Source organism: Pogona vitticeps, chromosome 3, assembly GCF_051106095.1.
Source record: "Pogona vitticeps strain Pit_001003342236 chromosome 3, PviZW2.1, whole genome shotgun sequence".
Lineage (NCBI taxonomy): Eukaryota > Metazoa > Chordata > Lepidosauria > Squamata > Agamidae > Pogona > Pogona vitticeps.
The window spans coordinates 191127169-191149002 of NC_135785.1; the positions used below are offsets into that span (position 1 = coordinate 191127169).

Genomic DNA, 21834 nt, shown 5'->3' on the forward strand with positions numbered 1-21834 from the left:
CCAATTAACAAGAGGAAAATTGCTCATAATGGTTCTTAATTTTGTTAAGCACTCCATGTTGTAACCACATTATTCACAAAACTAAGCAAAATAGTTGGACGGATATTAGATGTATCTCTTATTCTTCCCTCTGGAAATCTTTTGCTGTGTTTGGCATGACATGGATGTTACCAGTTATTGATGCCAGATTGAGACACTTGAATCCAAGATCCAGCTGCACAAACAAAAGGTATGTCCACTTGCAGAGCCAAGTGGACAACACCATCCCTCTGTGTTTACAACCAGCAGCATCCCACATTCCTCATTACTGGACCAGAGCATAATTGGGACTCCTTAGGTGAGAATGTGAGAGAAATATAGAAGGGGGAAGTAAATACACCACTAAAACCAAGGACAAATAGAACTAGTATGCAGCGCGGTCTTTAAATTTAATCCAGCATTTCTGGCAGCAAATTAAATCTGTCCAAATATCTGATATCCACTCAAGTAACATTTTGCGTTGAGTTGTTATTGTTCCTTACTTTGACATGCAGAAGCATATAGGAGTTGGGAATTGAAGCAAACTTATGAGCAAAAATCCAGTGTTCATCTTACCTTGAATAGATTCAGTTAGATCAGTGAGACCTACCTGTGACTGGCAAGTGCTGTTCCAATGGATCTGTCCTTCTGGGTAGATTAACATGGTATCCAGTCCAATATACTGTATTTTTCCATGTATAAAATGACACTTTCTCCTAAAATAATTGGAGGAAATTTTGAGGGTGTTTTATACACGGAAGGAGTCAGTCACACATGCGCTTGGGCGCCTCTTGCTGCCGGCTTGTCCCCTCCAGTGGCTGAAGCAGCAGCAGCAGAGGAGGTGGAGACAGAGGCAGAGTATTCACACATGCTCGGGCGCCTCTTCCTGCTGCTGCTGCCGCCGAATCACCTTCTCCAGTAATTGTCTCCTTAGGGCAGGGGACAAGATGGCAACATGATCTGGAGGTGAGCCCCAGCAGTCACACTGGAGGACGTGATCGGGTGGGCAGCGGAGACAGCAGCAGCAGGAGACGGAGGTGGAGGAGCAGTTGCCCATTAACTGCTCCTCCGCCTCCATCAAGAGTCAAAATTAGGGGGTTGTTTTATACATTGTGGGGTCGTGTACACAGAAAAATACAGTAAGTGTCTCTGAAAATGTAGGTATACAGCAAATATTGGTGCACCTCTTGTGTTCATTCATTAGATTCACTTTATTCTTATTGGGGCATGTGAAGCAATAGCTCTAAATATTTGCCATTTGAGAATGAGTTCAAGTAGAGAATGTTGAAATATAAACATGTAGTGACCTCAAGTGCATTGAGTTTTCCAAAACCAGTTTGTAAAGTTTTGAATGCAGTCCTGGTGTTGCCTACTACATTCTGTAATATTTTATAAGCAGAAGGTCTGGAGTATGTTTTTGAAAAACTCCCCATATGCTGCATAACAGTGGGAAGTAGACTCATGCACATGTCACTCATTGACTGGAATCCTAATAATGTTCATGCAAGATTTCCTGCGTCATGCTATAGCTAATTGTAGCTAATTGATGAGATTCTAGAGTGCATCTTGGTTATGCAGTTGGGAGATGCACCTGAGCACCTAATCAAGTAGTCACAATTAGGTGTGGCAACGTGTGCAATCTTTATGTAAACTCCAGTAGGATCCTGTCCATTATATATTAGTTAGAACAGGGCTCTCCAAACTTTTCAGTATGAGGGCCACATCATATATTTTACACACTTTCAAGGGCCGAAGGTGGGGGGAAACAGTTTTATAATGAATTAATAAGTTTTATTTGGATTAACAAATATTGTATACAATATTAATGAGAAAGATAGAACTGCTTGTTTATTTTCAAAATATTAATTTATAATATTAATGATTAAATTGTGACTAATGTATCTTGGGTTCATTCTGAGAAGAAAAGACTCAGTGGAAGAGACAACAAACTGGGGAAAGGTGAAGGTAATAGAACAGAAAATCTGTTAATGATAGGTCATTTTGCAGGTTACCAACTCATAGGGTCACTGTGTTGGAAATAACTTAATGGCACATAACAGACCTTACAAGATTTGCAAGAGCAAAATCATGATATAAAACAAGCAACTTTAATCTAGACAGTGAACTGCTGCACTTGGGTCTACTCTAGAAGAATACAGAGTCCAACCCAAGCACCTACAGCCTCTTTCTCTGTCCAGGCAGAGGTTGGAAAAGTTGTTGTTGTTGTTGTTGTTGTTGTTGGATTACAACACTGGAATCTCCCAAAGGGCATGAGGTGTAGCTGGCTGCAGGATTTGATACACTAGTTTTAAAAAGACTGCTTTTCTTATTCTTAGAATAAGAGGGGGGAATTCATATTGGGTTTAAGATGGTATTTGATACTGACAAAATTGAATAAAATTAACGCTAGTTATCTGAATGTCTCTTGGAAATGTGAGAAGGAAATTGGTACATACTTTCATATGTGGTGGGAATATAAAAAAGTACAAAGATTTTGGAAACTAATCTTTAAAGAAGTAAATGACATATGTGAAAAAGATATAGAATTTAATCCTGAGATAGCTCTGTTATCAATATTTGAGAATGTGGAATATGATAAGATGACTAGAGAATTGATTACCAATTTATTAATAGGAGCCAGATTAATAATAGCTAGGAATTGCAAATCAAAGTCTGAATTTTGAATGGAAGAATGGTATAATGAAATATGGAACATTGCTATAAATGATAAGTTAACTTGTAACTTAAAGGCTGAGAAAGGAGTGATGAAAAAGAATAATTTCTATGATATATGGGGCAGAATTCTTGAGTATGTACTAACAAGTGGAAAAGTGAAAGCTCCAAATCAAGAATCAATGTAGTTCTGGAGAAGCAGCTGTTTGTTTCCATTGAGGGCACATGGGGGTGCCAGTTGCTTTCTACCCCTACCAGGCGCCCATGCCTGCACTTGCCATCATCCATATCTGGCAACCCAGGGACTATGTGAGCACCTTTTACATAAACGTCTGCTTCCTTGGCTTCACAGTCCTTGTCTTTTCTATCAAGGTGAATGCCTCCCCCTCATACATACACACCCACACCCCAGGGAAGGAGGAAAGTCCTCCTCCTTTAGGCTTAGCTTCCCTCTGTGCCCACCTTGGTTCCAATGAGGATTGTTTTTTAATAATTATAATATTAACCTTAGATGTGCAGAGCTAGAGGAGATCCTAGACTCTTCAAACTTTTCAGAGAGAAGCCTGGGGAAGGGTGGGAGCTTCATTGTTTCCCTCTGGCAGATAGGTTGAGAGAAAGTGTGTGCATGCATTAGAGCAGGGGATGGGTGGGAGACTAGTCCTGTTGCCAGGCACTGTTAGGGAAGGCGGGGACACAAGGGTGGCGTGGGAAAGGTCCTAGAGTCTGAACAGTGCTGGATAAAAAGGCAACCCCCACAAAGAGGCAAAGAGGGCTGCATGTGGCCTTTGGGCTGTAGTTTGGAGACCCTGAGTTAGAAGATGTGCATTATGCTCTTGCTAGAAACATACTTTATGGAAGAGTTGAATAACAACATTTTGGATCAACTTTTTTTATATTAAAACTTTGGAAAGTTTGTAAATGGGTATATTTATATGATGAAAAGAACTTGTGATTTTAAAAGTCTAAATATGGAGAAAGCAACTGACTGATTCACACTTACAGGTACTTTGGGTTCATATCTTTTCCAAGTGTTGCTCTGAATGCGTGTATTTGCCATCATTCTCTCCATACTGTGGACTTTGGCCCAAGCGGATATGTGTGGGAGAATTTAAATACTGAGCGAGTTTACAGATTTCCTCTACCAGAACAGAAAGAACAAAGTGGAAAAATTGGATGTGGGAGATAATGAAACAGGAAGATTAATCCATTTCTATATTATAAAAGAGCAGTGTTTTGCTCACCATACATATTATTTTGGTCAAATTAGTTGTTGAAAAGAGTATTTACTGGGCTATCCCCCCCCCGCCCTATTTTATGCCTGCTGAGGTGAAATTGCTTGAGGTGGTCTTTGTCACTGTGCATCTCTGTTCCACTTTAGACTATGGCTTCAGCACTGATTTCATTTTAACAGAAAAGAGAGCTTACTGATTATGAAAGAAAGCTAAACTTCCATAAAACATTTCCTAAAAATATGGATAAACGCCACTGTCCTCAAAATGTTACAACCTGCCCCTTACACCCACACAGCAGTTTTATGCTCAGCAAAGTGCTGAAAACTAAAATATGTTCCTCAATATTTGCTTCATTTGTAAGAACTTAATGATCTGAATAACATTTATATCTATATCAGCATGGTGTACTTGACCTATTATCCTATGAAGCAAGTGCAATATCATGTTAAGACATTCTCTGTCATTTTTGTGGACCATTTCAAAAATAAAGGAAGTAAGAAAAGAGAACATACATTCAAAGCAAAATTGTCATTTATATTATCAGAATGAAAATCCAATTCTGGAATTTGAAAAAAAAAGTAATTTTGTCAGGGAGAAAGAAGTTATGGAACTAGTAGCTCTGTGTATCTCAGACTTTTAATGCACATGACACCTTGAAGAATCTGGAAGGCAACAACAGTAAAATGTCCCAAATGATTCCCATGCACAAACACATGGCTTTAACATTTCTGGCAGTCCTATATTTTGATTATAGTGAGCTTTCTGATATTAGCCAGGCCTATAATCCACCTGTATCAAGACTGCCTGTCTGCCTGAAAAACTGCTGCTCTTCAAGTTCACAGCAAGATATTCTTCCCACTCTGCATTGGAAGCCAGGGTGAACAAAATGCAACGTTTCCCTCTATCACCAACACACAAAAAGTGTAGGCACATTTTTATGTAGGAAGGTTGCAGTTCATGTCCTGCTGTGAAGTAAAGGCATGCATGAAGGTTCATAAAGACAGTGAAAAAAAAAAATCTCCTGCTTGTATAGTGTTGCTTGCCCTTGGGGATAGACAAGAACTTTGCTAAAGTCTTGGCCAAAGAAGCTTTATGCACCTGTTGAGACTCACTGCAAAAAGAAATGCACTATGCTTTCAGATGGAAATATTTGCTAGGCTTAGAGGGTGTGTGGGTGTGGATTCAGTACCCAGTAAATCATATTTTCAGAGAAGTAGTCATGTGAGTCTTTTTAGCAACAATAAAACAAAAATGGGACAAAAACAAAAGTATTTGCAGCACTTTTAAGACTAATAAAATCATTTCGGTATGTGTTTTCCTTCGGACAATTCCTTTTTACAAATTATCTGCAGAAACAGTTATTCCAAAATGCAGGCAACTAAAAATGTGCACAACTGTAAAAAAAATACATGAATTTTTTTTAGTCAATAGGGGAATGTGTTAGATTGGGAAAAAATACATACATGAAAGTATACATTAGAAAAATGCATATAAATGCACATAAATGCCAATGTAAAATTCACCTCACACGAAGTCCTGTGATGTGATACGAAAAACTGTGAGAAGAAAAGTGGGATAAGTGGGATTTGAAGAAATGCAACAAAACTGAGACTGAGACTTTCATATCCCTACCTGTCCTCACCTGGATCCAAAGGGTGAGGAAAAAGAAGGGTACTGCATTGCAATTATTTAGCATTACCTTACTTTTCCTTGTCAAGTTAGGCTTTTCTCATTCCTGGTGATACTGTTCTTTATCATTGTTCTTGTGCACTGCATGTACACCACCACAGGTTACCACAGAGCCACTGTGTACATTGAGGGAGTGTGGATGATAGCATCATCCCTGCTGCCTACAGTGTGTGTATAAGAGGTCTGTCCTTCAGTTGTGCTCCATTTATTTATTGATTGTTTATTGTTTTCATTTGTCTGTCATTCTCTCCCAAAGAGATCCAGAACAGCACACAACATGAAAATAATACATATGTAGCATTTGTTGTTTAGTCATTAAGTCATGTCCGACTCTTCGTGGCCCCAGGGACCAGAGGATGCCAGGCCCTCCTGTCTTCCACTGCCTCCCGGAGTTGGTTCAAATTCATGTTGGTAGCTTCGACAACACTGTCCAACCATCTCGTCCTCTGTCGTCCCCTTCTCCTCTTGCCTTCACATTTTCCCAACATCAGGGTCTTTTCCTGGGAGTCTTCTCTTCTCATGAAATGGCCAAATTATTGGAGCTTCAGCTTCATGATCTGTCCTTCCAGTGAGCATTCAAGGTTGATTTACTTATTGTTGTGTGTGATATGTAGCATACACAACAATAAAATGCTTCATATAACTAAAATGCAATAAAATGCAGCAACAACCTAAGCTATTTTATCTTATACACATTACTATATAAACATGCTTGCCACCAAAACAATTCTGCCTTACATGCCCGCCTGAATCCCTGCATACTTATTGAGATTAAGGAACAGAATTCCAGAGTGTGGGAGCAGCAACACAGAAAAATCTTTTTTAAATGCATTCAAACCAGACAGTTGTGATAGTTCTGGATGACCTTAATTGGCACAGAGACTCATATGGGTAGAAGTGGTCCAATAAGTATGTGGTCTCATACCATGTAGGACTTTGAATGAAATAACAACCCCTTAAACTGAAACAAAAAAAACCTCATTACCAATGCAGCTGGCTTAAAACAGATAATGTAGGATCATGACAGGACACATCCTTTAACAGTCTCACTGTTGTGTATTGTAGCAGTTATAGCTTCAAGGCTACTCCCATGTAGAGTGAATTAGAACAGTCTAATCTGAAGGTTAAAGCTGCATTGATCAGCATGGTCACATCAGCCTTCCCTAAGTAAGAAGACAGTTTCTGGACCATGGACAGATGATAAAACTGATGGCCTGGGCACAGTTCCAACATATTTCTCCAGAGGGAACATTGGATCTAATGAGACATCCACATTCTTTACCTGGTTCACAAAGGGGATTTTTCTCTCTCCATGAATCATTACAGAAGTTACAGCTGGATTTATCTTCTGCCACAGTGGCAGCACAAACTTACAAGGAACCTCTGAGAGAAACATTAGCCTTTTTTCACCATGTTCACAACACATTAACAAACATTTAATTTTCTTTTATCTTCATTTCAATTCTTGTTCATATATTTATATTTGTTGTGAGGATTTTTCCCCTTACATTTTTATTCCTTTTAATCTGCACACACACAAATCCTTTATTGACAGGAAAGTTCATCTTACAGATGGATGCAGCAGATATCTTTGTCTCAGGGAAAAACACATGTCCATCATCCTTTTCTAACCAGACCCTCTTGCATTGGAAGTACTTGTATTAAAGATTTTTTTTTCACTTCCTGAGAAGGCCATCTCTGCCATTGACAATCTGCCAAAAATGTCCTTCTTAAATACTGTTCATCAGATTGGGGTCCTGCCACAGATCCTCACAGTGTTGCCCTTAATTCATTGCCTCAGTCAAGTCATGGATTTATCTTGCCAAGTGGCTTTCTTAATTGCCATCACTATGGACTGAAGAGCAAAAGAGCTCTGGGTGCTGCCACCTAACCAACCTTGCCTCAGCTAGCATCATAAGAGACTTCTTACCTGATCTGGCATCATGGCAGAGTGATATTTTAATATTTCTTTCCTACTGAAAATCAGGTCCACCTCAAGGTACTATTTTTTTCCATTTTTGTCCCATCACTGGCCTCTGTCGTGGACCATTGCATCATGCATATGATGGATGCAAAGAAGGCACTAATATCCCCCTTCAGAAAATTACTCATCTTCTCCTAGATTACTCTGGTTGCAAAAAGGGTTCTGTGCCATCATCCCAATAGCTTTCCAGGTTGATAGTTACGAGCATCATTTGGAAAAAATGCTGTTACCATGTGTACCTATGAGCTGCTCCACTAGAGCAATCAGTACTTCCACTGCTTTCCTTAAAGAGGCGCTCTTACCTTAATTGGGCCAAGCTGCTACCAAATCACAAACATCAGCCTTCACTTAACATTATTATCTTGACTCATACCTGATCTAAACGGACCACTTCTTTGATGCAACAGTTCCTTTTGCTGTTCTCCAGTGATCCATGTGTCCACCCTCTCTCCTGTTTCTGAGAGATTTTGCAAGAAATTTCACTAGCCTTTACCTATACATGTATCCCAGAGAGACTGGCTTACCATTTGTTTTTTGAGTAATGAGCAGTATCATTCATGTGACCTGCCCATCTTCCCCCTGTTTAGCACTGACAATTGACTCCTACTCTGTCATCATGTCACTCGTATTTTGAACCAAAGGAAAGACTTCTCACATACGTGCTGTAGGCAAGAGTGGGCAGCAGCTGCCCAAATTCTTTCCATTTAGAAGGCTCCAAACTGTAGCTCTGTGAATGTAGAGATGAACACTTGAAGAACGGATATAGTAGGTTGCAACCTGTTTTTTTTCCTGCCTCTTTTCCTACTTCCTTGTTCTAAATGTGACTTTACCACATCAACAAGCTATCTGTGGAAGTAGAATGGACACGTTCTCTGCACACATTTATATAACAAGCAGATATAAATCACAACTGTCTTGAACTCATGGTATCTATGAGGGCAAGTATCAAAATCCTTTATATGTATTCACTTCTTTCAGATTAGAGGTCAAAAGGTATTACCAGCACAGTAGGGAAAGGAGCTTTCCGCTATAACACTTCACTACCAGAAATTGATCAACCTTAACATACTGTTGAGCTACCCACGCGGAAAACCAAAATGGAAATAGAAATTTTTTGGGAGCATATTTTACGTCTCTGAGAACTGAGCACCACAGAATTGAAAGAAGCAAGTAAACTTTCCTGGTTTCTCATTGCTTTTCCTGTGAATGTGCAGAAATTTTATCAGTGCACCATGCATTGCATATAACAAGAGCTGAAAAACATGTTAACAATTATTTTTAAGCCTCTCAGGCACAACTACTTGACAGTGGAGCTTTTTCAAAGTCAGTATGCATGGGATGATGCTGTACAGTAAGCAAGTAGGTGGTTTGTTTGTTTTTTTTTGTCTCCATGCCAATGCCACCACAACTAATTTGTATTCAAAGTACTCAAACACTTTAAGATGATTTGAATTAAATTCTATAGAAGGATATATTTTCAATTACCGCTTCACTTGAGAAATTGTTTAAATCTGATGAATTGCTTGGTTTACACTTCAGTTCCTAGTGAGATGCTTCACATTCCTGTTGGGGCTGGAATGCTTTGCTCTAAACTGGTTCTTTCAACCCCTGGATGCTGTTGTAATAGTGTTTGTCAGCAGGAGAGTTATGGGCTTTGACAGCCATTACATGCAGATCCTTAGTGCTGATATTGTCTTTGCAGGTAGCTATTCTCCCATAACAATTTGAATTTGACCAGACTCCAGGAGGCAGTGGAAGACAGGAGGGCCTGGTGTGCTCTGGCCCATGGGGTCACAAAGAGTTGGACATGACTTAATGACTAAACAACAAAATTCTCCCATACAATATGTAGAAATAAAGGAACTCAAAGACTATTACTAGCTTATGATGATAAACAAACAATAAAATTTCTAGTCAACAAGTAAATAATAAGCTATACTGTAATTTCTGTGCAGACCTATTTATTGTATCTATGAAGATTCTTGTAACAATGGCAAAGAACAAACACACACAGAAAGCCTATTATACTTATTTCGGAGTGGTTTTGTTTTAGCCTTTCACTGGAATATTAGATATTATCCATTTGTTCATTTGTTTGCTCATTATTATTACTTTGTGTTGCAGAAACTCTACTTACTGTATGAAAGTATCCATTTCGCTGACAGTGGGTGAAAATGATACTGGCCTCTGCTACAATTCAAAGATGAAATACTTTGAAAAAGCTGAACTTAGCAAAAGCAAGGAAATCTCATGCCCAGACATACAGGATTTTTTAACACCGTATAGAGAGCCTGAAATCCTGTGGTATAAGGTAAGATGTATGAAAAGCTTTGGTTGCTTCCTGAAAAAAAAATTCATGTCACGTTCTGCTGCATTTTCATTAATCTGACATTTTTGCTTGAATGTTACATGCAGCTTGGTGAGATTTAGGAAACTGTAATAAAGAAAATGCTAAGCAAAACAGAAAGAGGCCACATGATACTTGCTGGGGGAATGTGTCAATGCTTACTGCTGAGTAATAACTGAAAATAAAAATGTGTTTTATTCATACATATTTCCAATTTCAAACAGATCTGCTGCCTGTCTTCCACCATCCTTCTCATAGCTGCACATATATAATACTATAGAAATGTTGCTGTTGTCATGTGTCATTAAGTCACTTTCGACTTATGGCAACCTTATTAATGAGCAGTTCTTATCACCCCTGCTCGTCTCTTGCAACCTGCAACTCTTGTAAATTCCCAAACCCTCAACAGCTGCTAAATGTTGTGGTATATGGTTGTTGTGGCTTTTTCGGGCTGTTTCAGGGCTGGGAACCATCAGATCCCAGCCGCGACAGCCTTCGAGAATACGTTGTGGTATATCTTCCTCATTGCTCCCCACTCAGCTCGCATAGGACTGTCAAGTGCTTTTATTATCCTATTGGTTCCACTCTTCCTTCCTCTCTTAAGACTGATGTGAGCTCAAAATCATATCAGAGTAAATTTAAAATGCATTGTTTGATAGAAAGAAATATACATATAGACTTATACTTAAGTGCATCTTTATGTGCATCAAAACAATGCAGAAAACAATGCAGATTATTATTGTAAAATGACTGGTAAGATTTTTGAGCAGATATGTGAAACTGACAAGGGCTAGAAATAGATTGACCCATACTTTTAACATCGATCTCACATTTTACTTTTTTTAAAAAGTTTTGGCAAAAACTTACATTTGACTTTGAGAATGTGCAGATTGTACAAGTTGTTGTGCCTGATCATACAAGATAAAATGAATTGGAAAATAAGAGCAAGAAGGTTAAGCGCCTATTGACTGAGGTAACTTGAGGACTTGTTTGGCTGAATTCTCTTCTGTTGTTTAGAAATCCTGTATCCAGAAGTAGTATAGCCTGTGGTGATGTCCAGCCTCTAGTAGGTGAGCAAGAACAGCATTTAGAATATACTTATTTTATAAAACAAAATATTTACACTTTTTTTTTTTTTTTTAAAAGCCTCTTTGGGTTTATATAAGCGTCATAATTAGACAATCAGAAAATAAAAGGCCTAAATGAACTTGTTAGTCCCACTAGAGTAGGGGTATGGAATCAATTGAGTTTCTTCAGTGGAATCTTTGATACAGTGGGGTCTTGACTTACGAACGGCCCGAGTTACGAACATTTTGACTTACGAACCGCTCTCATAGGAAAATATTGACTTGACTTACGTACTTAGATTTGAGTTACAAACTGAAAAAAAACTGAAGAAAACCACGTGGGAGGCAGGGAAAGTGCAAAATTTGAACTTTCAGTTAACTGTTGGCCAGTGAAAAGGGTGCCTGTCTGCTTCCTCACTCCTCCCAGCGTTTAGAGAGTGGATTGGGAGACAGTCTTCAGACTGCCTGGTACTGCCTGGACTGTCTTTTCCCTGCCTTCCCTGAACCTTTCTTGACCTAAGAAAAAAGAAACAAAATATCCCCCTCTAGTGGTTGAAGGCGGAATAGCAGCTTCCCATTAGTTTCTATGGACGGAAAAGAGCAGATACGGATCAAATGGTTTTCAATGCATTCCTATGGGAAATGCAGATTTGACCTGCGAACTTTTTGACTTGAGAACCGCCTTCCAATATGGATTAAGTTCTCAAGTCAAGACCCCACTGTAGTTGGAATTAACAATAGGATTTAGCCCAGAAATGAGAGTAGGGAAGAAAGGATATTTTGAAAGAAAATGTGTGAAATTGACCCAGCGAATTGAGGAGAAACTATGTCTGTATTTTTTTAAAATAAAATTTCTTGTGGTTTTTCACAAGATGTTTCTAAAAACAGATGAACAGATGAAGAGAAATATTTTTTAAAAAATCCTGCTACTTCAGATTAAAATTTATTCTCAAAATAATGGCATATTATGACTTCATATTTTTAACAAGTCTGCTTCAATCACTGTCCTTTCTTTAGATGGGCATTTTAACACTTCTTAAATAAAATGACCGTCTGGAGAAATTATATCCGCACTTTATATACATTTTTTTCTTTGACGCTTAAGATAATTTTTGTGTCACTCTTGAAGTACGGCGTAAACAAATCAGCCACTTTCATAACTAACTGGCTAAGAAATTGACCTTTATTTAATTGAATATCCTGTCTTCCCTCATAAAGGCCCACTGTACACTGTACCTCTCTGTATAAGCAACTGCCAGAAACAAGTACCATGCCCTTTCATGAAACAAAAGCACTTTTTGAGCGTCACAATGAGGACCAGCTCCACTGTCAGGATGACTCTTGTTCATCTTCTCTTTCATGCAGTTGGGTGGAAGCACTGCTGATACCATTAAAGCCTTCTTTTTGGGAGGGAGGAGAAAGCTGTAGCTGTAGCTATAGTCTTCCCTTTCAGCCAGTGTGGGTGAGCAGGGGAAAAGCTTTTGACACTTCCTTCTCTGGTGGTGGTGGGAAATAAGAGGATCACCTCAAGTTCTAGTGTCTTGGGGTGTGTGCAAGAACTGATATGGCACAAAGTTGGAGAATAACCCCTTTTCTTCCTCCTGAACTACAGATCTTGAGCTGGCTTCAAGATAGTGGCTGAAATTCTATTGCTTAGAGTAATAAATTGCGCTAGAGTAGGCCTATTGAATCAGTAGGGATTTCATAAATCAACTCCTCCATGAAATACATTGATTTCAATGGGCCTACTCTAGTTGTGACTTAGTATGCCAAAGTAAATGACAACTAGAATTATGCCCATTGGAATCAATGCAGTATTGAGAAATTTGACTTAAATCCCCACTGATTCAATGAGCCTACTCCGGTGTGACTTATTATAATGAACAACAGGATTTCAGCCATTATGAATTTGCCCAGTGTGACAGAATCATCAAAGAGTTTTAGAACATTTGATTTTTTTTTTTAGATGATTTTTTTCAAGGATAATTTAGAAGACGTTATCCTGCCTAAATCGTAGGGGAACAGAAGGGTATTAACTTGTCTACATGTCCGCAGAAATGTGATTCTATCCTGTTCAACAATGTTCAGGTCTAATCCCATCTTATAAAGCTAACCCTAGGCAATAATAAATGCCAAGGAAAATAAAGAGACTATTCTGTTTTATTCCAGCAAAGAGCATTTGTCCCCAAAACAAATAGCCTATGGTATGGTGGTTTTAAAGATTATAATTTTTCTGAGCCTCTTGCAGTAATGAAAAAATATATTCAGATTCATGCATCTAGGTCATTTTACATTTCACTTAATAATAATGGTTATAGTATGCCATCAGGTTTTTAATTCTGGCTTATGGTAACCCTTGCCAGGGTTTTCTAGGTACAGAGTATGCTCAGAAGTGGTTTACTGTTCCCTTCTGAAGGCATCCTGGGACTGTGCAGCTTGCCCATGACTGCACAGGCTCAAGCTTCTGGGATGCACAGCGGAGAATTGAACTCCCAACCTTTGGCTCGTGCAGCCCGATACTTAATTCACTAATCTCTAGCCAGCTCCTTTTACTTCAAGACCTTTAAACTAGGACAATGTGGATGTAGCTCACAATTTAAAACTGTAGTATTTCCTAATAGGTTCTTCGCAGTATATTTAAGATATTACATTATTAAAATTATTTTACTTCCACCTTTGGATTCTGAAAGAACTGCTGACCTTCACTAGAATGTGAATTGTTTGTATAATTTCATGGGTTCTGTGGCATCTGTGACACCTTGCGGTTTGCATCTAGTTTATGAGATAATTTTAGGAGTAGAGATTTTTCTGCTGAATATTTCTGCTTTTTCCCAACATTATTTACTTATTTCCTTTTTTTTTTTTCATTCACTCTGCTTAACAATTGTGTTGCCTCTTTTTATCTGGCAACACTTATTTGTCTTTAACAGCATGGTTCACTAAAATTCATCACATGAAGCCTTCCATGGATTGAAGTGGCAATGATTTCCAAATCTACATTAGCTGGATTTCTGCTTCTCACAGTTTTTTATTTCTCCCCCAAAAAAATAATCAGTCTAATTTCTGACTTGAATAATTGAGTACAATCCTTTCACCCTTTTAATCAGAAGTTTCAAACATGATAATAATGTACAAGGACCTTTTAAACCTTGTATGGAAATTATGTCACTGATGTGTATCCACACTGTTGTTACAGTGATGCTTTAATTGAGCTTTTTCTGTCTAATACAGACACAAATTAACATTATAATACTGCAGCATGTTTTAGAAATCATAAAATACTTCAAAATGTGTCTTAAAGCTTTGTGAGAGATTACATAGTCAAGCCAGTTAACTGCACTTACCAAAGAGAGAGTTGTCATAAACTAGTGTCATGCTACGTGGTCCTAGGTTCACATTTAATTTAGGAAGAACACAAAGTAATAAATCCTTCTCCTTACATACATATATTTAGAAGAAAGCTCTGTGATATCGGTGTATCATAAAGGACACTGATTATTATGCAAAGGCATACACTTTTAGTACTTGTTGAGCCAATTTTTGTTATGTGTCATCACATCACTTTTGACTTAAGGAACACTATGAAATAATTATCTCCAAGGACTTTTATTTATTTATTTATTTATTTATTTATTTATTTATTTATTTATTTATTTATTTATTCAATTTTTACCCCGCCCCTCTAGACAACGTCTACTCGGGGCGGCTAATACTCCTGTCTAGAGATTGCAAACTAAAAGCTATGGCTTCCTTTGTTGAGTCACTCTGTTGAATATTATATCTTTTCCCACTGCCTTCCACTTTTCCTAGCATTATTGTCTTCTAATGATATGTCCAATTATATTATCCTCAGTTTAATCATTTTAGCTTCTAGTGAGAGTTCAGACTTGATTTGGTCAAGAACACCTTTGTATGGCAGTCCTTGATATTTGAAAAGCTCTTCTCAGCACCACATTTTCAGCTTTTAACATTATCTAGCTTTCAGGTTTGTTCATAATAACCAGGAATACCATTGTATGGATTATTTTGGCCTTGGTCTCCAGCAACACATCTTTATACCTCAGGATCTTTTCTTGTTCCTTCAATGCTGAGCCAATTAGTCGCATATTTTTATATCAAAACACTTCGGAAAAATACCTTTCAAAAGCTCTGAATATGATACAAAGTGCCTTCTTTGTTTAGTGGTATAATGAACTTGTGCTGGTATTGTGTCACCTTTAAAAGCCCTTAAGATTCTGGTTTAGAGCTGATGTGTCAAATCTAAATGTAAAGACTGTAATCACTGAGGGACTGTAATTATCTTTGCTTAGGAATGCCAAGTCACAACCTGGAGACCAAGTATTCTGTTCAAAAAGGACACTCTTGTTATCCGGGAGGTCAGAGAAGATGACATTGGAAATTACACTTGTGAATTAAAATATGGATTATTTTCTGTGAGAAGAACTACAGAATTAACAGTTACAGGTAACCATGGATTCTCAATGCATTTTTGATTTAGAGAAAGGAAAGTCTTCATTTGGATTTCTCCCTCTACTGCTTTTTGCTGAAGTTTAGCCATGCAGAAATATGTTCATTGTCTAAACTGCAGAGACTGTTGTGTCCAGACAATGGATAGGTTTCATACTATGGTTTCACAGTGTTTTAATCAACCTTACATTGGGGCTTGAAGTAAAGTACGCATGACTAAATCCCATGCTCTGACTAAATCTCTTTTAGAATAGATTTGTACGTATAATCAGATGATTTTGAGATGACTCTAAAAACTGAAAATAATATTCTGAGTAAATGTATCCACCAATTTGTTTGTTCCAATCATAAGATTTCACATCCTTGCATACATAAGAAGATAGGACAAATAGTTTCAGTTATATTTCGTTTTGGCCCTATTTCTAATAAGAGTGGGTAGTCACGTTTTGTAAGAGTGTAAGTATACTATGTGTTTTAAATATCTGTTCTCTGTAAATGAAATGGACTGTGACAGTGGTGGGGAGGGGGAAGGTTGCAACTTAATTTATGTTGCCCAGTCTGACATGCAGTGTAGCAGAAATTCAATTGTTTAAGAGGAGTTTGCTTTCAAAAAGACCGCACTCAATATTTTTGCAGTCTTAACTTGTTGAAATCAAAAAATAGTGTTCTGCTCTCTAATTCTGAGTATCTTGAGTGTGGCAGTGTGCTTTGTTAAAATATTTGGAAGATGAAGTTCTGTGAGAAGACCAAGTCTTCATCTTTCTGAAGGAATCACAGTTGTGATTTATTCCTGGTGCAGATGCATTCCAAATATTTCTTGGGATCTTGTGTCACACCGAATTATAGTGATGATGCTTAAATAATGTATGTAAGACCATAGAGCCTTGTTATATTTGGCCTCACAAGTGGTTTATCATGGCTGAAGATAAACTTCTCTATTCAAAATCCCAGCTGGTATTTATTGAACTACATATATTCAAAGAATATGTTAAGCAGCTCTGATAACTATGCATTGACTGGGAATCTTCTAGATATAGGGCATGAGATAAAATTCCTTGCTCTTGTCATGGCTTCACCAGAGGAATTCTGTAGTGGGGATAACATGCAGCCAACATCAGAGAACTCCACGAACACCATAACTCCCATTTATGATGCAAGACACCATACTACCCAACAAGAGCAGCCTTGACTCATATCAGGAACTGGCAATTTCCATAATCCTTGAAAACAGAAGAGAATGAAAGCTTGGACTAGGCAGAACATTCTTAGAGTGTAGAGCTCCAGGGGAGACCTTCTTATGAGTAGTTACCTCTTCAGGAGCAAAGGGCTTCTATGATAGCATTTCTCTGCTCACATGGAGACCTAAGCCTTCACAGCCTGCACCTGAATCTTGTGAAGGTTTCCAACTTTGCATTCTCAGCAACGTTGCCATACAAATTCCTGTTTCACCCATGTGCAGTGCTGGGAAGAAAACTGTTCTGCACATACCAAACACTGTTAGATCCCTCACTGCTTTGCTGTGAGTGACCTGGACTATTTATCATTGTGCTCTGTGATTTTCCCTTTGGACTGTTGTTGTTTTCTGCTGGCTGATTACTGATGACCTTGGCCTGGATTCTTTTTGTTTGATGGGATGCTACTGGTAGGACTATTTCATGTCTACTCAGAGAATGTGTAACCCTCCAAATTGCTCCAGGCAGAAGCATTCATAACTTGCCACCTATGGATCCCTTGGGCAAGTTGCTGCCAGGAATATATAAGTATGAGGAGGTGCAACATTTTTTATTTTTCTCCAGTGAGGATGGTGAAAAATTTCCTAGTTCTGTTGTCAGAGTTCTAGTGTTAGGAAAAAGGATGTTTAAAGCAAAATTCTCCCTTTTTATTTAAAAATATGCCAATTTTTGCAACTTTATTTTGAGCCTTACTTCCTCAAATTTGTTGTGATGTGCAATTGTTTAATTAACAAATACAGTGGTGCATCGCATAGCGATCACTCCGTTTAGTGACGAAATTGCTTTGCGATGAACATTTTGCAATCGCTTTACGATGTTCCCTATGGGGTATTTTCGCTTTGCGATGACCGACCATCGCAAAGCGACCATTTTTGCACAGCTAATCGGTGGTTTCAAAATGGCCACCGGGGAAAAAACATGGCCGCCCGCTGTTTTCTGAGACAGATTCCTTGCTTAAGAGGCACCAGAAATGGCCGCGCTATGGAGGATCTTCGCTGAACAGTGAGTTTTAAGCCCATAGGAACGCATTAATCGCATTTTAATATGTTTCTATGGGCTTTTTTATTTCACATTGCGACCTTTTCATTTCGCTGGAACGAATTAACGTCGCAATGTGAGTCACCACTGTAATTGTCCATTGGATGTTTTCCCACTAAAGTGTTTTTTCATGATAACTTTCACATGGGTTAAAAATATTTGAAATGAGTTTTGCAATGAAATGACCTAACTGTATGGACTAGACACACACAGTGTCATAGGTATTTCTTGCAGCATTGGAAGTGTTTATTACAGGATGAAAGACACATACAACTCGACCTTATTAGTTCTTTCTTTTGAAATTCTTCCAGCCACACAGGACCTGCTCATGATTAAGTGTTTCACAATTAATTTATTTATCATCACCCTTGCCTCCCAATTTGTCTTTGTAATAATCCTATGAAATAGGTTGCGGATAGCAAATGGATCAAAGTCAGCCAGGTAGTGAGTAGAAATAAAATTAAGCCTGTTTCACTATGGATCTCAGTTCTCAGCCATTGTGGTATACTGGAACTTTGTGACAGTCTCAATGTTTAGAGTCAGCACACCTGCAAAATACAGCTGCTGCATAGTATAATAGGGGGAGACCATTGTGTTCTGGTCTGCCCCTACATTGTGCTGAATTTCATGCACCTCCTGACTCCTCTGACTTACGTTTTAGACAGCATAGTTATGACATAATGTTCTTGGGCATGTTTAGCTAAATTTATTATTTGAATGGAATACTGGGACACTTTTGGTGAAGGGGAAAAGGTATCCCTTCCTTCTGATGATAATACATTGCTTCTCATCTGTGCAATAGGCTATCAAAGCATCTTTAATGTAAATATATTGAAGCATAATAAAATTCAGATAGCCTTGAAATCTTTTTGGCTGGTAATAAATTACACTATTAGGGCAGAGGAATATTGCTTTTTCACTAAAGAAACAGTACTCATAACTGTAAATGGGACAGATAAAGTGTGATGACTTGTAACAATATGACTTTAGATAGATACAGTTGTATTTAACTTGTAGGAGCTCTAAAAGATCACTTTCCATTTATTACACATTATGTTGCCTAAATGTGCTGCATTAAATGTCACAGAAGTTTACACACTTTCATAAAGGAAACAGAAGTGCTGTAGATCACATCTATGTGAAAAGAAATTAATTCCTTCTTTTTTGTGGCAGAAGCATTCCTAGGACTGCTTAAATGATGTGACTAATAGAGAGATGAATGGGACATGGTGGTGCTGTGGGCTAAACTACAGAAGCCTGTGCTGCAGGGTCAGAAGACCAGCAGTCGTAAGATTGAATCCATGCGACGGAGTGAGCTCCCATCATTTTGTCCCAGCTCCTCACCAACCTAGCAGTTCGAAAGCATGTAAATGCGAGTAGATAAATAGGTACCACTTCAGTGGGAAGGTAAAACAGCTTTCCCTAGTCACGCTGGCCACATGGACACAGCGCTGGCTCTACAACTTGAAAAATGGGATGAGCACCGCCCCTAGAGTCAGACATGACTGGACTAAAAATGTCAAGGGGACCCTTTACCTAATAGAGAGATATTTACATGGCCATTTTACATGTAGATTTCAGGAACTAATAAATGTAAGCATATTAAGCATTGCAAATGTTGAAAACTACTGTTACATTTAAGAGTCTTCCACAGAATCAAAGCTAGGTTTTGTCAGGGTCAGCAGGAAGAAAATGGACAAAAAGCCCAGATGAAGGATGAAGTTCAATTGCTATTCAATATACTGATGGTTTAGAACTGGATGTCCTTCTTTATGAGCTAAAAATGTGAACCCATGTGAAACAATGCTGGTAAAAAAATTATACGCAGCCACAGAAGTTGCTAAAACAATAAATACTTTGTTGCTCTAAAGTAGTGGTCCTCAACCTTGGGCCTCCAGATGTTCTTGGACTTCACCTCCCAGAAATCCTGGCCTATAGAGGTGGTGGTGAAGGCTTCTGGGAGTTGTAGTCCAAGAACATATGGAGGCCCAAGGTTGGAGACCACGGCGCTAAAGGACTTGGGCAAGAAGCGTTCCAGGTTCTGTCACTGAGTCATGAAGGATATAAAGCTGAAAGGGAAAAGCAGTGCCATGTTCTCCAGGTTTCAGCATAACTTCTGTTGGAGAGCTTTTCAATTATCTCCATGGACTGAATACAAGGTTATAATGCAAATCTTTGCTTGTCTTATTTTCTCAAGAGAAAATTAGAAACTCCAGTATTATTCTCCTAATTCCTTGAAAATTGAGGAACTCTCAACAAGAGAAAAAAATCCCATGCACAAGAACTGTTTTACAAGAACTGTTTTGCACAAATTAAGCAAAATTTGCACAGGTAGCCCTTCAACACAAATGATGTATTTCCACAAAGAATGCAAAATTAATGACAACTTCTGCTTTGTTACCTAGTCTTTTGTGGATTAGAAGAATTGAGGGAGATTGCATCTTTTAAAACTATCAGACGGTTGTTTTGTGCTTTTTCTTTGTCTGTGTATGCGCATGTCTTTTCAATGTTTTTAAGTTTTAATGTTGTACGCCGCCCAGAAGCCAGTGGTAATGATGCTGCTAAAAATATTGTAAATAAATAATAAAAAATAATATATTTCGCATCTTAGGTCCTGTCCACACTATGAAATTTGGTGCAATTCAGCCAATGCTTAAAAAGTCCTTATCTTCAGTGAAATCTATTTTAATTCTTGGTACCCATCAGCAAAGGCAGAACAAAGAGCTATTTTGTGTCCCAATGAATAATTTGCATGTCCTAGCCCTGTGCCAGAAAGGTGCAGGGCAGCTCTTAAATGGGAAGTAGATTATGTCTTTTTTTCTGATGACAGTTTTGTCAGAGAACTGTATACCATGACTATATGCTAGTATGGACAGCCTCTAAACGGAAAGGGCATTGGTTTTGTGCAGTTTGCTCAGATTAAAAAGCTTGATGAGGGGGGAAATGATATTTCATGCTTTCCGTTAATCTGGAAGCACAAAGTCTTGTGGGACTTTTAATTCATTGTTGAGGAGTCTCATTGAGCTGAAATAGCCTAAATTAAAGAAAACAAAGAATTTATCTAGTATTCTTTACAGTGGTGTATGAATACCCTCCACAATTTTATCTGAATAATTTGTCTTATAAATTGGAACCAATTTATTTCAAGGGAATTCATACTTGCTTCCATTTCTATCTGAATATTCCAAAATATTTCTATGTACTTATATATGGCCAAATAGTGAAAAAAATATGAAATTGAGAGAAATAACATACTGTGATCTGGGATGAGGGGATTGGATCTAGTGACCTCAATTACTGCCATACCACCAGTATGAAGGCAAAGCTACCACCGTTTTCTTTCCTTGCTCCCCCACCCCACCATAACTGCACAATTTAGATAGCTTAGGTCTTGATCTTAATTCTACCCTAGTCAAATTTTGCACAATGCCATATGTTTCATACACACTGGCACTGAATTAATTGGATTGAGATCTCCAGCTACTGAAAGAAAGGAGGGAAAGAAGAACATGTCATATATCCTGAAAATGCATGCGTGGAAGAGAAATCTATCTCTGTTCAAAAACATGCTGCCTTTACAAAATGGCCACCAATCACATAGACAGGGAAATTTCCTTCCAAGGGCTCCATGATTGGGCTTCCCAGAAGAGTCTGGCTTTTCATTGGTGCTTATGCTCTCAATCTCCTTATGCTTTAAGCTTTCTAATTCTGTTACAGTATTACATTTATTTTCCCAGCAAGTGTGTTTTTTCTTAAACCTCCCAAGCATATGAAGCAATTTCCAGGACTTCAGAGAACCCTAATTTCAGTCTGAGTGCTGATATGGGTTTCCTTAGTTTGTTTTGAATTACTTCCAAAATGGAGTAATGCCTCCATTTTGCTTTGGAATCCAAATAAACTCTGAACTGAAACACATACCTAATTTGTCGTATCCCTACTTTAAATGCTCCCAAGTAAGCCATTGGATGTTATCTTGGTATCAGCAGTCTCTCTTGGCTCTGCTCTAAATATGTTTTTGTCACCATGTTTCGAAATTTGGCTAGTAATTTCCAAAATTCCTGCAGTGTTGGCTACCCACTCCACAGGC

The 21834-nt window shown here is 38.3% G+C and overlaps 1 protein-coding gene across 5 annotated transcripts in view; it reads left to right on the plus strand.

The window, feature by feature from the left end:
• IL1RAPL1 (interleukin 1 receptor accessory protein like 1) overlaps nt 1-21834 on the plus strand; it is a 944419-nt gene that overhangs the window by 541259 nt on the left and 381326 nt on the right. For all 5 annotated transcript variants that reach the window (XM_072994270.2, XM_072994271.2, XM_078390459.1 and 2 more), the window contains 2 exons: nt 9721-9907; nt 15321-15474. In XM_072994270.2, coding sequence (XP_072850371.1) covers nt 9721-9907; nt 15321-15474 — 341 coding nt within the window. The remainder of the gene's footprint in view (nt 1-9720; nt 9908-15320; nt 15475-21834) is intronic.